Below are 15,378 nucleotides of genomic sequence, written 5' to 3'. Positions count from 1 at the left end.
AAGATTTAATTTTCTCTAATGCATTCTTTTATCAGTACATCAGGAAGTGCAGATGCTAAAAGGTCTGTGTAATTTAGCTTTAGTATCGTAATTGCCAGACAACTGTATTCTTTTTTTTTAATGTCATGTGGAGCTCTATTTGGCTCATTTCATAATAGAATAATTGATTATGGCGAGTGTGTGATGGTTACATAACATCCAATAGATCAGTCACGCACTAGAAAGCAAACAGCTCAGAGAGGTGCATAAAAAAACATCATCAGTCAGATATGTGGCCAGCTTCAGATCGTCTGTCATCCGTCTTGTTTATCTTAGAATCAGTCCATTTCTAAAACGCAGTGTCTCTCATTTGACCAACAGTTGTCGTCATGCCATCATCTCCAAGTTCTTCGGGGACAAGGCGCCAAACTGTGCCGGCACCTGCGATTTCTGCCGCAACCCTAAAGCTGTGCGAGCCCAGCTGGAGAGCGCGGCCGCACTCAGCACCAAGACCGCGGCTCAGAGCAAAGAGCCCAAAGGACCCTTCGGCTTCCAGCCGAACGTTTATGAAGGTGGACGCAAGGGCTACGGCTTTGAGAGGCAGGGCAACTTAAGAGACATTTTTTGAGGAGTTGATTTAATCTGTCCCACTTTGGATGTTATATTTCTGCAATGTGGATTCGGTGTTATATGAAGTAGACCTTTTAGACTAACACTGATTTCACACCTTGTAGGTTCGATGAAGGGGAAGACAGCAGTGGCGAAGACGACACTATAAACAGGAAAAAGGAATTTTCTGATCTCTTTAAGAAGCAGATGAACCTACGGAAGGTTATTATTATTTTAAATCTTTTTATCACCAAACCAAAACTGATTTTTGAAACGTCTGATTACTTTCTCTGACTTGAAATACAACCCCGTACATTGTTTGCATTGTGTGCCTCATGTGTACATGTGTTCGCCAGCTGTGGGGCAGGAGAAAGACCGGGGCTGTCGGGGCCTCAGTAAAGTGCGGCTTGTAGTAAATCGCTCCCACATGTTCAGTGGAATGGGCACAACTCGCCGAGAGCCAACAACTCCTCAGCAGGTCCGAGAGGAGGCTGGCCAAAGAGTTTACACAACACATCAGTAAAAATGAGGAATGTCATAATAGTGAAATAGTAAAAACTTTGTGTCAGATTGTGTCTCTCGCCCTGTATGACACATCTCCAAACATAATCATCTGGAGAGATGGCCTCCCGAGTAATAATCCCACCAAGTTTATCGAAAATCTGTCGTTGGCGTTGTGGAGAAATTTTGTGCACACGCACACATGCACACACACATGCACACACACATGCACACACACGCACACACACATGCACACACACATGCACACACACGCACACACATCAGAAGCTGAGCGGTTACAGCCGCAGAAAGTGTGCCTTACCAGTGTGACACTAACTAACTGCTAACCGCTGTTTGCTCTTGTGTGTCTTTAGGGAACTGATGGTCAGAGGGATGATTTTGCTCCCCCAGGTAATATTAATAACAAAGAAAAAATAATAATTGTGAACGAATATAAGCAGGCTGATGTTCACCGTCATTGTAACTGGTGAGTTTCCTTCTGTGCAGATGCTGACTGCCAACTCAGAGATGCCAGCAGCCAGAGGATCCCCAGGCTTACTGTAAAGGTATAGCAGAGCACTTGGAACATCACAAACACATTCCTCATACCCGCTGCACTCATTAACACGTCTACAGGAATTCAGTGACTCATGTGTCATGTGGTGTGAAAGTAGGTGGCGGAAGCCAGCGTTTCAACTGAGCAACACAACACTATATATATTAATCTATAGAGCACAAAGAAATAAGGAAAACAATTCTGTGGTAGATCAAAATAAAATGCAGCCACTTTTGCTCCTTTTTTTTACATTAAGATACATTTTAAATTTATATAAAATGAGTTGCTAGTACTACACATACGGCTGGTGGGAAAATGTGCTTGCTTTATCATTTTGTACAATAAAAGTGGGAATTTTACACCTGAATTATCTGAATAATCTAAAATTCTGATATTTTCTGTGACTGTAGCATAGTTTGTGATGTTCTCTGTCTGAACTCATGCAAACATGTCAAACACTCACATGTCATTTGTGATAGATTGAATTATTTTAATTATTCTGTCATTAATAACTACAGCCTTTAATAATCCTTGAACATGATTGTTGAATGTTTTCATTAACTTTATATTGCAGGCCAGAGAGCACTGCCTGTACCTCTTAGAAGAGGCGTTACATGACCACCAGGGGGCAGGAGGCACCTTCATGTAAATATACACACACATCCTTGAATCATCGTTCTTATGCATGGTGGATTTTCATCAGAAAGTTTTAACCATGTCCATTCACACTGTTCTCCATCTCCTCTCCATCTCTCAGCCTTCACCCTCTGTCCTCGGCAGTGGATCTTGAACACGAGGTCTTCAGGAGCAGCAAGTCGTCCAACTTGTACAAAGCTGCGGTGCTAAAGAAGGTAACTCCCGCCTGTTCTGCTGTTCATGTGAAGAAAGACATATTCCTGACCCGTCTCTTGTTCCGAAGGTGGCAGAGATGAAGAAAGCAGCATCTCCCTCAACTGGAGGAGAAACGGCAAAAGGCGACATGACTAACGGCAGCAGTGAATCAACACTCAAAGGGGAAGCAGCATCCACCTCCTCCTCCTCGTTGTCCTTTTCTGAGGAGCTGCAGGGGTTCACATCTGCATCAGAAGTCTACTCAGTAAGATCTCTTAAGGGAACACTTTTTTCTTTTGGTCTTTACCACAATGTAGTAAACAGTTAAAATGACAATTAATTATAAGTCCCGTGAAGTGACTAACTTGTAAACGTGCGTCTTCCCTCTATAAACTCTGGTGTCCCACACCCTCGTATCTACCTTTTTCCATTGGTCATTACACAGGTCTCAGACCTCTTGACCATATAAGTCACAACTTTCATAAACAGTCTTCTAAATTTTTGACATTTCCCAACGTCATGCAATTCTCACTGACAATGTATCACCCGTAGCATCCTGTCTCTTCCACATCGACTGGCCAAAATGCAAGGTCATATTCACATTAGCTATTATCACAGGTCGCTACTTCATGTTCTCACGATCCATTCGACCCCGAGGACAGAGCTCGGCGACACGACAGTGCGAGGACTTATTAACTGTTATCACCTGGTCACTGCAGGAGATGATGCTCGCTAATGAATACAAATCTTCATGCTGAGGCCTGCATGTGCAGAGGTACTAGAGAACAGATGATGGAATGTGTACAAACATCGTGAACACCTAAGAATATATGAATCTGCAAAAATCTAACTGAATAAGCATTACTAGATAAGAATTAGAGTTAGAATAAGCATGACTACATTAGCAACTCAAAACCAAGCAAAATTATATTGGTGTATTACTGTGTTTTCTGATTCAGTTTGACTATTGATTAAATACGTTGCTGTGATTTCATTCAGTTCATCTACCACAGATATAAACATGGATTTGTGTTCTTCCATTATTGCTCCAGCTGAAGCGTAAGAGGGTGGGAGCAGGTCTGAGGGGCTCATCCAACCCCTTCAAGACTGCCAAGGATCTGCTGGAGTCCTCCACGTCAGACGCTGCCTGTGACAAACAGTCGGAGGGTGGTGGGTTTTACAACCACGGCTCAGGTGGCTCTCGAGAATCGTCTGTCCAGGAGAGAACCAAAGAGATTGACGCAGACATGTTTCCGGCTGTAGCATCGCCCATCAGAGCCAGAGCGAATGCAGTCGCTGCCTCCACGAACAGCCCGACAAAGGCCACGAGCAAGAAGCAGCAGAAGCTGGTGGAGGCAGCAAAGAGTTCCCGCAACATTTCCCAGTACTTTGCAAAGAAACAAACAGCGGACAAAAGCCAAGTGGAGCCACTGAAGCAGAAGGGACTTGATGCTACGCTCACCACCACCCCGATCCAGCATGAAAACACCAGTCAGCCGGAACACTCACCTTTTGTAGCAATAGAGAGCAGTGCTGAGGAACCAGAGACTCAGGGTGTGATGCGAGAAGACCGTAAAAAGGAAGTGATTGTGATAACTGATGATGACGAGGAGGAAACGCATCAAACTGAGACGTCGGAGCTGAAGCAGGCTCAAGACGCATCTAACGAGGATCAGAGGTTCTCCACTGAGTGATTGTACTAATAAATTAAATCTTAGGTGCTCTTTTATCAACTCTGACAGATTTTATTTTATTTTTTTTACCCCTGACACAGACCAAACAAACCAGGGGAAGTAGCTAAACCAGCTCTGATACAAGAGGTGGGTGTCTCGTTTCCAAACCAGTCTTAAGATGAATTCCCTGCTCAGTAACTGATGAGGATATACGTGCAGTTTGCAGATGACCTGAAAGCCAACAGCGGGTCGTCTCCTCCAGCGAAGCGCAGCCGGCCCGCAGACGGCAGCAGCAGAAGAGTGACCTTCAACCCCAACGTGCAGGAGAGGGCCCTGCAGCCGGTCAACGAGCCGCCGAAGCCGGTGACGCTGAAGGAGGCGGCCGATATTGTAGTCCGCTATCTGGACCCTTTCTACACTCAGGGGAAGTTTGCCACAAAGGTGAGGGAGAGGATAATCACTTCCTGCTTCGTGGAGAAGCAGCAGTGTGAAATGAATATGACATGTTTGACTGCTGATGAATTCTCAGTGGTTGTTTTCTGCGGTCGTAGGAGCTGTTCAAGTCCTTTGCTCGCTACTTGTCTCACCTTCTTGCAGAAGGAAGGAGTCGGGGAAAAGGCCATGGTAAACGGGATGAATCGTGAACAATAATAAACATTTGCTACGACCTGTGGACTCCTCTAACTCTTGTCTCTGTGTCCACAGTCAAAGCAGAAGCCAAAGCTCTCATCAAGAAGTTCTTCAGCAGCGTGCAGCGCTGCGAGAGCGAGGCGGACTGGAAGCAGCTCAAAAGACCGCACAGCTGTAAAGCCACAGAGAACAAAGAATGATGGGAAACTTAGCCATTTTTTTAGGGGCCGACCCTCTTCCTCTTTGTCAGTGCCTCTTGTTTCAGTGACGTCGGGCTCTGTTGCGGACCCCTGCTGACCAGGTTTTGCGGTTGATTTGCTGCTAGAGTGCTGCTTTTTTTCCTTTTCTTCTGGGGCTGGTTGCTGCTACAGTGCTTCATGTCAGTAATCAAGCAATAAAAAAATGGGACTTTCACAGCCTGAGAGAGCAGAAGTAGCACTTTCTGATAACTGGCATTAGAAAGTTTTCTTTTACGCCTCGGTCCGTTAACTTCATTTCAGTACAATAAGGGAATAGAGCGCATGTGGTACTGCACCCCTCTTTTTTTTCCACCTGCACTTTTACCTGCAGTAAAGCATGATCCACGTCTCTGCGTGTTGATTTTCATCCTGAGCAGAAAATTAACCGCTGGGGACCCTGAATGTCTGAACCTTATTTCTTGGCAATCCATCAAATAACTGCTGAGATATTTCAGTCTGGAAGAAAAGAAGAGGAGCGAGGGGGGGAGCTGATCCACCGTCATTACTTAAAAGTGCATTGTGGAAATGGTTGCCAGTGATGTGAAGTCTACATAAAGCATACAAAAACACTGGAACAACGTTTTAGCGTGGGAGCATAAACCACGTGGTCCTGTGTTGTGTCGGGGCCTTTTTACTTTTTACTGCTGCCACATCTTTTGTCTTTGGCTGCTGGACCGCAGAACAGGGCGCAGAGGAAATGGACATAAATGACAGACGCTGGATGATATTAAACTGTCATGTCTGTATTTTCTTTTACTTATGATTTTTTTTTTTCTCCTTAGGTTGCCTCTAGCAGATAGAAGAAATTGTGCTGAAGGATTGTTCTTTTTTTTTTAACCAACTTTGCGCCCAATGAGGGAGATGTTCCTTATGTTAGTGCCTGTGAGGACTGTGAGAGGCCACAGTTTGTCTCCACAGACTGGAGGAAAACCCAAAGAGTACTTGACACAACGGTGGACAGAGACTGTGAAGAGCCATGGTCTAACTGCTCTTTGCTCCGAAATGTTTACAATAAAGTGTTTGCTGAACATGAACAGATGGGTGAGACGTCCCTCATTGTGTCTTAACCAATGGCTGCGGGTGTCTTCGATTAGACAATTGGACGCGTTGGGAGGGAGCGAGGAGACGCCGGTGCCGAGATACACGGTGACGTCACCTCCATCAGTGCTGCCTTCGCTTGTTTCATGTAACCTACACTATCTCGTTACATTTTCACTCAGGTCAGGAATTGAAGTATTTTGGGGTCGTAACATTTTTTAATTAAAACATTCACTGGAATAAAAGTAGGCAATGGGATTGGTGGACGGCAAAACACGATGGCATCTGTCTTTGTATGTGTTTGTATTGTGTCATGTTTTGTGATTTGCCGTCGTGTTTTCTTATCTTTCACTTTGCACTTCAGGGCCACCGTAGTCCCAGCACTTTCTGCTAAATTATCTAAATAAATCAAACATTTCTTCATGAATATCCACCACTAAAACGAATATCACCATCTCATATGCTGAGATAATTTAAGTAGGCCTATTTACGTTAGTATGTAATATTGAGGCCCTAGCTTGAAAAGGGGTCATTATGTCAAGTTTCTGAATAGTCGATCATTTCAGTTGTGTGCTTAAAACAAAACATTAATGACAAGAATGAGAGGCCATTGGAGAAATGACTCTGCTCCTTTACAGTGGACAAAAGATGTGAAGTAGTTTCGATTTGCAAATAGATGAATATTGTAAAGATGTAGCATTGAATAAAAGGTGATATTTCAAGATCTCCAGCCTTCAGATAGCTCGTAGTGAAATGTCAGGGGGAAAGGCGGTGATGTAGTGGTAAGACAAAGAGTGAATAGCCACACGTCTTCATTATCCAGCATTTCCGACAGCCCTTGAATGCAGCAGAGGCAGCAGCAGCTGAGGAGCGGGGCCGCCGGTCCCCGTCTGCAGGGCTCTGACTCAGGAGACCAGCGGAGGGGACACGGCGGGCTCCTCTGTCAGCTGCCGGTCAGTCTGCTCTCAGGTCGCGACTGCAGGTCTGAAACGCTCGGGCGCGGTTTCGGTTCGGATCTGCAGATGATGCGAGGAGGAGGAGAAGAAGAAGAAGAAGAAGCAGGTGTGCTGCCCGGATTTCTCCTGAAGACGTTCGCCTCAAAGGGTTAAAGTGGGAGGCAGGCGCCGCTGTTGTTGGTTGTCACTTCCGGGTGATGAATAGGCAGATCACATCCCCCCGGTGAAGGAAGAAGAAGAAGAAGGTCCAGGGAGAAGTTCGTCAGCATCGATGCTCCGCGCGGTCGGGATGGAGGAGTTTGTCACGGAGGATGAGGAGCCGTGGTACGACCAGCGGGACCTGGAGCAAGGTGAGACATCTCCGCCCCTGTGGGATGAGACGATGCCCCGACCACAAGCCGTCAGGTTGATTCATGCGGGAGGAGGAAGGATGGATGGAAAGACAGAAGGAAAGAGGTTGCATCCATTTGTAAAAATGGACAAATCTGTCTGTTTGTGCACCTATAGCGTGGAGCTGCCTCTCCCCCAGCTCTGCTCTCTTTTCCTGCCAATTATTTTGATCTTGTCAGTAGTGTTTCCCAGAATAGCCCCGCTGTCTGACTGACTGGGTGGATGCTGCCTCTGCCCCATCTCATGCCAGAACTCCGCTCTCATCTTTTGTCTTTCTTTCTTTCTTTACATCCATTTAACATCCATTTTCCTATTCACTCTGGTGTGTTTGTGTGACTGGGTGACATGGGATGTGCATGTATTTATCATCATCATCATCATCATCACTGTGACATTTATTGTGAGCGTGTTTCTACCACAGTTGAAAACGAGAAGTCCACTGTGGGAAGAAAAATGCAGAACATTTGGCAAATGTTGTCGATGTGGCCGTTTTTTGAACAAAGGAAACAGTTGACAAGAGCCACATCGGTGTAACAGGCCCCTGGGTCTTCGACAGAAATAGGCCCACTGTCATGCCCTGCAATCTGAAATAAACATGCAAGGCAAAGAAAGAAGCTCTATCAGGAAGTCTATTAGTGGTTGCCCCCAACGTACGTGATGTGAAATGGAACACGGTGCCTGATCCGCCCTCTCGATGATGACTTAAATGGATGCACTTTCATTGGCAGTGCATCTCAGCAGAGAGATGTGATGCGTGTGTGTGTGTGTGTGTGTGTGTGTGTGTGTCCTCCTGTAGCGCCGGCCTCAGCATCACCCCATCTCCTGATTACCTGCTGACCCAGAGAACGAAAGCAGCTTTGAGTCTCATCATTGCGTTGTACATGGTCAGAGAGGGGACAGGCAGGTAGATATTGCCGTGTGGTCTGTATCTCATCTGAGCATTGAGTCAGTAAGCCCCTGGCTGATCTGATTAGGGAGCCCCAGACGAGACCTCCTTAGTGGAGATCAAAGATTCCAGACTTTGGGGTCAGATCGGAGGCAGAATTACCCTCAGCGCTCCATCCTCTACACAAATGGGGTAGCATTTGCATGCGCTCGTGCTCGGGCATCACTTTGCCCCAGAAATTATGCCGTTACGCAACTAACCAGCTCTGCTATGTGGTGACCCCTGTGTTCACTATAATCTGGCGAGCATATGAAGTGCGTCTGGGCAGATGGCGTGGCCGCGGTGATGTCATGTTTCAGCCTCATTCGAGAGGGCCTGCGATTGAACGTGAGACTCGTGCATCGAAGAGCATTACAGAGATGCATGTGCAAGTGCAGATACCAGAAGAAAATCAGCCTATAGGCTCACTCTGGTACAGTGCGGCAATTGGTAGCATGTATGTTTTCATGGTCCCTTTTGATAAACTAGTTTTTTAAAAATGCACACATTTGGTGCATACGCTCATTGATAGGTTCCATGGCTCACGGTCAGGATCTCCATGACGCTGTGAGCAGATGTGACAGACCCTTTTTGTTATCAGGTGCCTGGGCCAAAACTTCCTCAACACAGCCTCTGATCCGTGCGCATCCTTCAGAAATGACGTAACCAAGACTCGGCACGTGCCAGCCCCCGGGAACAGAAACAGAGCTGTGACTGAGCGGGACCTGGGGGGGTGGAGGGGAGATGAAGGCTCGCTGTGCTCTCTCCTCACACGCTCTCACTCGGCTCATTATCACTCAGCGGTTCAGGCCAGTGTTCCTCTATCAGCTCTGCATTGTTGAAACAGGAAATTACCGCCTGCCCCGTGCCTTCCTCTGCAGCAGTGGCGACGACAATAGTATCCAGAAGGGCGTTGAATCAGGAGCAACTTGGCTTGTTCTGTATATCTAGAACTGAAGATGAGGATGGATGAGAGGTGAAACTTCAATAATCTACAACCAAGTAGATTCAACACTAAGTCCAGTTGCTCCTGATTCAACGCCTGTGTGGATACACTCACTGTGACCTGGATGAGAGCGAGTAGCTACTTTGCCCACCAGGACCAAGGGAGGTCCACACTATTTGACACTTGCACCAACATTATATTGTATCTAGTCCATTGTGCTTTACAACAACGATGATTTTTGTGTGTGTGTGTGTGTGTGTGTGTGTGTGTGTGTGTGTGTGTGTGTGTGTGTGTGTGTGTGTGTGTGTGTGTGTGTGTGTGTGTGTGTGTGTGTGTGTGTGTGTGTGTGTGTGTGTGTGTGTGTGTGTGTGTGTGTGTGTGTGTGTGTGTGTGTGTGTGTGTTCCTCCCGTCCTCCCACTCCTCCAGTGCTGTGTTGTTATGGGCTCCCCAAGTATGCAGAGCCGGCAGGATTCTCCTCCTCCTCCTCCTCCTCCTCCTCATAAGTCCAGCTTGGTTTTTATTCCCCAGAGGAGATGAATAATGTATGTTCCAAGCTGTGTTGTAAAATATCAGCAACTGTGCGGTGGGCTTTTGTCATGTCATCGCAGCTCGGTGTGCAGGTGATGACTTAAGGTGTGCACGGGTTTGTATCAACACAAGCCAAGCAGACTAAACACAGGGGAGGAATATTGTCTAATGTATCGTGTCTTATCTTTTGTTTGTCATGAAATTAACGGTATTAATCGTAAAATATGTTTACAAATATGTACAAATAAAGATATTCTCACATCTTGACTTTCAGAAGAGGTAACCAGGCCAAGAAATCCGGTTTTCAGAAAGTTGGGTGGGATGATTTGTCTTTAGTTAATTTAAGATATAGATCCAGAAGGATTTGCCTTTCAGAGGGGTTACTGTCCAAATGTTCTCTGGTGGAGTGAAGCACTCCCATCCCCCAGACCCTCACCCAGTGAGCGTACAGTCATCCTTCTTGCTGTTTGTGTCTTTCCCGTCAGACCTGCACTTGGCAGCGGAGCTCGGCAAGACTCTCCTGGAACGCAACAAGGAGCTGGAGGACTCCCTTCAGCAGATGTACATCAACAACGAGGATCAAGTGCAAGAGATAGAGGTATGCTCCTGGCCGTTCGATCAAATCAATCACAATCAAAAGGGATTTCATGCAGATCCTCCTGCAACAAGAAATATCTGGCACCGATTGGCTTGTCTTGATGTTTGTGTTAAGTTACTTATCATAAAATGTGGAGCGTTGGAAGAAAAAGAAAACAAGAGGGCCAGAAGGGTTTAGAACGAAATGATGAGCAAGTTAATGAATCATCGCTGATGTTAAGACATCATTAGTCAGAGGCCTGGCTGAGGATGAGTGCTGAGCTGCAGACAGAAAACACATCTGAAGGAATCACATGATGTTAAAAAGACACTCTGGAGTCTGGTCATGTATGAGGAAAGTCCACATATCTGTAATGCATTGCTTTCTTCTGAAACTTCACAAGTCAGCGTTTGGTTTAGCTCACAGCCAAACGCACACATTTACATCACATGACGTTCACGGTGATTGACTCTTTGGTCTAAAGTGACTTCCAGTAAGTGAATTCAACCTTCAGAGAAACAACAGCTAGATTTCAATAAATTGAATCAGTGGCTCCCGACCATTTAAGAAAAATCTAACCTTTAACTCCGCATCAACAAACCGCTTATCAAAGTAACCTTTAACCCTTATCTTTGACAAACTGTTTCATCTTCTCTGCTAACAGATGTATGTTTCCATGCATAATGCCTTGCAGCATGGTGATGTTAAGGTGTCACAGCTGCCTCAGTAGATATACAGAGTACTACTCTGGTATAGGTACTGCACAGTCTTTTACACGTACCCCTGTCTTTAGTCACTCCAAAACTCATTTTTCATATTCCAACTCGTATCCCTTCCAGTACCTGTCCAAGCAGATGGAAATGTTGAGGGAGATGAACGAGCAGCACGCAAAGGTGTACGAGCAGCTGGACGTGACCGCCAGGGAGCTGGAGATCACCAACGAGAAGCTGGTGCTGGAGAGCAAGGCCTCGCAGCAGAAGATAGACAGGTGACGCACCGCCGCTCTCATCGTCAGTATCGTCACACACGTCTTATTAGGGCATGAAAAGGGAGGGTCAAGAAGTGTCTTGTCATTTCTTCATTCTTCTATGTGTTTGCTTATGTTATAGTAACTGTGTGAAAGCACTAGTAAAAAGTTTTTTATCCCTGTCTGGCCATTTCATAACCATAATCAGGGATTGACGTTCTCTACGGATCATATTACTGGACTAAAGGCTAAAGATACTTTTCAGTGGCGGCCTTTGTTCTGTCTAAATGTGCTCCTTCACATTCTTAGTTCTGCAACATGACATAACAAGCATGAGGACAAAGTTTTGTTTGTGCGCGCAGGTTGACGGGCACCATGGAGACCCTGCAGGGTCAGGTGGACGGTCTGACAGCCCGGGTGGAGGAGCTGCGAACTCTGGAGGAGCTGAGGGTCCACAGGGAGAGGAAGGAGCGCCGCAAGACCGTGCACTCCTTCCCCTGCCTCAAAGAGCTCTGCACGGCACCGAGGTGAGTGCTTTTTAATGGACAGCATTCGTGTGCAGAAAGTCTCTCGACCTTGAGAACGTCACATATCCACAAATGCAATTTAGTCTTTTTCTCACCAGCTAGGTTGATTAAACTGATTCACCTGTAAGTAGTAGACTGCAGTGCAAAACAAAGCCAAAAACAGTGAATAATAATAAGCATGCAAGGCATAAAAATATGGTTAAACGTATACATCTGTCAGTTTGGCTAAGAAGCTTAAATCCCCCTTTCTCAACGTCACTGTTTGTGGAGTTAGCGCTCTCTGCCATTGTAGACAAGCTGCAGTCATAAGCGTCATCTCCTGACTTATTTTTTTTTATTATGTCAAGTTGGTGCACTGATTGTACGACTGAGTTGTAAAGTATGAAGTCCAGCTCCAGCGTTGTGATGTGACACTTCATTTTGATCAGGTATGAGGACGGTTTCCTGTTGGCCAACCCGGGCAGCGTCGACCTGGCTGAGCGACGGCCGGAGGAGGAAGAGAACGAGCGCCTGAGGGACATTGTCTCGTCCCTGCGCTCGGCCATGGTCACGGAGCGGTCCAAGAGGGAGGGCGCTGAGCGGGAGTGTTCTGCCGTGCTGCAGGAGTTCGAGCGTCTGGAGCAGCGTCTCTTGGGGGCCGAGGGCTGCCAGCTAAGGGTTCGGGAGCTCGAGGCCGAGCTCCAGGAGATGCAGCAGCTGAGGAAGTCCAGGATGTGCCTGATGGCGGGCATGGAAGACGGCCTTGAGACGCTGCTCAACAACGGCCCCGAGACGGACACCCCGGAGGTGTGCACGGAGCTGGAGGAGGGCGGTGAAGGAGGCGCCGGAGAGGCAGGGAGCACGGGGCAACAGGGCGGCCCGGTGAGGAAGAGCTGCAGCGACACGGCTCTGAACGCCATCTCAGCTCGGGATGCTTCAGGCCGTCGTCAGGGCAGTTACGCCATGCACGCCAACGGGGTGCGCAAGCGGGGCATGTCCATCCTGAGGGAGGTGGACGAGCAGTACCACGCCCTGCTGGAGAAGTACGAGGAGCTGCTGGGGAAATGCCGGCGTCACGAGGAGAGTCTGTGCCACGCCGGGGTGCAGACGTCGCGGCCCGTCTCCAGGGACCCGTCCATGAAGGAGTACAGCATGGTCTCCGCGGGGCCCTCGGCATGCGGGGCGGCCGCCGCGCCCCCCACGCCCCCCCAGACCCCCTCCACCCCGGAGGCGCTGGAGGGGATCAGCAGGCAGGTGGAGCAAGTGGACAAACGGCTCAGCCAGAACACGCCCGAGTACAAGGCGCTGTTCAAAGAGATCTTCTCCCGCCTGCAGAGGACCAAGAGTGACGTAAACTCCACCAAGAGAAAGACGAAGTGAGCGTGAGTCAGTCTGACACCACGTGACTGATCTTAACTGACCTCAGTGTGTGACGGCCCATGACCGTAAGGGTGGATGATGAATGGTAACAGGCTATTAACAGGCGAGGCCTCCAATTGTTTCTAAGCAGGGATGAAAAGAAACGCCTTTTTTTTTCCTGAGCGACCATAATTGGTAAATAACGAGAACGGAAGGTCTTTTTCTGTCTAAGGACAATCTAGTATGTGACCTAGTATTTGTAGTTGAAATGATGTAACTGCCATTCATTATTTATGTGGGGGGGGGGAATTATGATAAAACAGGGAAAAAATGCCAATTACTTAAAATATTTGCAGCATGTTTCTGTCTAATAAACACTAAGTGCTACATTGGTCTTAAAAGCAGGAACAAAAATGACAAGCTTTTGACCGGCTTGAAGATGAAACAGTGATACTTAGACTGTGTGTTGAGTTGAGTTGAGTTGGTTGGATGTTACAAATCCTTCCAGACATCTGCCAAAGTTTACTGTGCACAAGTGTTTGGTAGGGGTTCACATGGTTTATTGTGGTGATGGAGATGCCTCCGTAGTAGTTGTTGACAGCGTGCAATACAAGCCACACGGGGCCAATTATCAGTTTCTTCGTTTCAGGGATTTGTTTGATCACTTCATAAATTAAAAAAGAATGACTGTATATGAATCCTATGGTCCTTTACGTACAGTCATTGGCTGAACACCAGTGTCGCATCATGAAAGTCGTCTTTGTAGTCGTCTGAAATTTTTTTTCCCCCCGTTAAAAATACTAAACGTATCAATTAAAGTTACTTTAATTTCAACAATTCAAACCTACCCGTGCCATAACTATTTTGAATAAAACAGGACACACGTAGGCCCAGTCTGAACACTTTAATGTGAACACAGGAGCTCAGTCAACTGAAGGTAACACAAGTAGCACACACACATGGAGCCACACCCGAACCCACAGAGAAGAACACCAGTCCATGAACGAAGCTGCGGAGAACAATGCCGTTCACATACTCAGTGGAGTGTGATAATTGTTTTTATATATAGCAACCACTGGTGTCTGGTTGTGGACTGATGTTTCTCTCTGTTGGTGCAGAGGTCAATTACAGAGTTTCCCCTCACTGATGCCGAGCACAGAGGGCTGCCCACGTCAGCAGGAGCAGCATGTGGTCACACGAGACTGGGAGGCACAGTGAGCAGTGGTGGAAGTTGAACTAGAGAACAACAAAGGTGAGCAGTTTTAAACAGTCCCTGCAATTCAACCAGAAAGAACTAAAGGTAACAACACTGACAAGACGGCCTCAGATACTATAGAGGAGACTGGGCGATACGAAGCCAGTCGACACGACCTGATCTAGAGTTGCTACGCCCTAAAAAGAGTTCATTAAACTGATATGAAGATGGTTTGCAAATGATCAAACAGAGCTAACAATATAGATGTCTATCTATATGTAATGGCTTTTTACAAATCATCAAACCTGAAACAAAGGCATTTAAAAGTCCTTATTCCCTGCCCGCGTATTAATATCAGTATAAGTATTGTTAAAAAACGGCTCAAAATGATGGTCTGGCAAATATAGTCTGAAGGCAAAAGGCTCTACTAGGTTTTCCCATTTCTTCCTAGGGGTTCTTGTTAAGGCCACATGGCTGCTATAATACCCTGATCAGGAGACGGACACGGACACGGACACACACACACACACACACACACACACACACACACACACACACACACACACACACACACACACACACACACACACACACACACACACACACACACACACACACACACACACACACACACACACACACACACACACACACACACACACACACACACACACACACACACACACACACACACCTAGAGCAAGGGGAAAGAGGTCATTTAGTTTCCCCCGTTCTCTCAGCAGACTTTTCAGGGAGCTAAACCATTTGAACAAGGCATGGCCTAAATTCCAAATTATTTTCCAAGACCCTGGTACAAATAATCTGCTCAAAGGCTTTAGGGGGACTGTGTCCAAGAGTTGTGTCCAGCGATGATTGCTCAATGACTGCACAGTGGCCCAGTACATACAGCACACCTGCTTCCTGTAATATGTAATATGCTAATATATCTAAGGCAGATCGTGGTAATCGTAC

The 15,378-nt window shown here is 46.8% G+C and overlaps 2 protein-coding genes across 4 annotated transcripts in view; both read left to right on the top strand.

Annotated features, from left to right (window-relative positions):
* Positions 1-6,052, top strand: part of recql5 (RecQ helicase-like 5) — an 11,708-nt gene extending 5,656 nt beyond the window's left edge. The window contains exons 8-19 of one of the 3 annotated variants that reach the window (XM_035614284.2): positions 361-579; positions 714-810; positions 1,464-1,500; positions 1,597-1,655; positions 2,220-2,290; positions 2,403-2,496; positions 2,565-2,741; positions 3,529-4,154; positions 4,251-4,296; positions 4,369-4,590; positions 4,701-4,773; positions 4,855-6,052. In XM_035614284.2, the coding sequence (XP_035470177.2) occupies positions 361-579; positions 714-810; positions 1,464-1,500; positions 1,597-1,655; positions 2,220-2,290; positions 2,403-2,496; positions 2,565-2,741; positions 3,529-4,154; positions 4,251-4,296; positions 4,369-4,590; positions 4,701-4,773; positions 4,855-4,979 (1,846 nt within the window). In that variant the 3' untranslated portion in view covers positions 4,980-6,052. The other 2 variants (XM_035614286.2, XM_035614285.2) reach the window with 2 other exon arrangements.
* Positions 6,053-6,899: 847 nt separating this feature from the next.
* cdr2l (cerebellar degeneration-related protein 2-like) lies at positions 6,900-15,025 on the top strand. The gene is made up of 5 exons (XM_035614270.2): positions 6,900-7,362; positions 10,288-10,400; positions 11,219-11,367; positions 11,709-11,873; positions 12,302-15,025. Exons 1-5 carry the CDS (start codon positions 7,284-7,286, stop codon positions 13,230-13,232), a joined length of 1,437 nt encoding a protein of 478 aa, XP_035470163.1. The 5' UTR covers positions 6,900-7,283; the 3' UTR covers positions 13,233-15,025.
* Positions 15,026-15,378: the final 353 nt, after the last annotated feature.

This window comes from Scophthalmus maximus, chromosome 17 (assembly GCF_022379125.1).
Source record: "Scophthalmus maximus strain ysfricsl-2021 chromosome 17, ASM2237912v1, whole genome shotgun sequence".
Classification (NCBI taxonomy): Eukaryota; Metazoa; Chordata; class Actinopteri; order Pleuronectiformes; family Scophthalmidae; genus Scophthalmus; species Scophthalmus maximus.
This window is presented reverse-complemented; position numbering and strand designations above follow the sequence as displayed.

Excerpts from the sequence above, each read along its gene's own strand:
- cdr2l (XM_035614270.2), top strand. The coding sequence starts at position 7,284 with ATGCTCCGCGCGGTCGGGATGGAGGAGTTTGTCACGGAGGATGAGGAG. Across the intron at positions 10,401-11,218 it reads ATCAAGTGCAAGAGATAGAG|TACCTGTCCAAGCAGATGGA; the intron begins GTATGCTCCTGG and ends TATCCCTTCCAG. Across the intron at positions 11,874-12,301 it reads GAGCTCTGCACGGCACCGAG|GTATGAGGACGGTTTCCTGT; the intron begins GTGAGTGCTTTT and ends CATTTTGATCAG.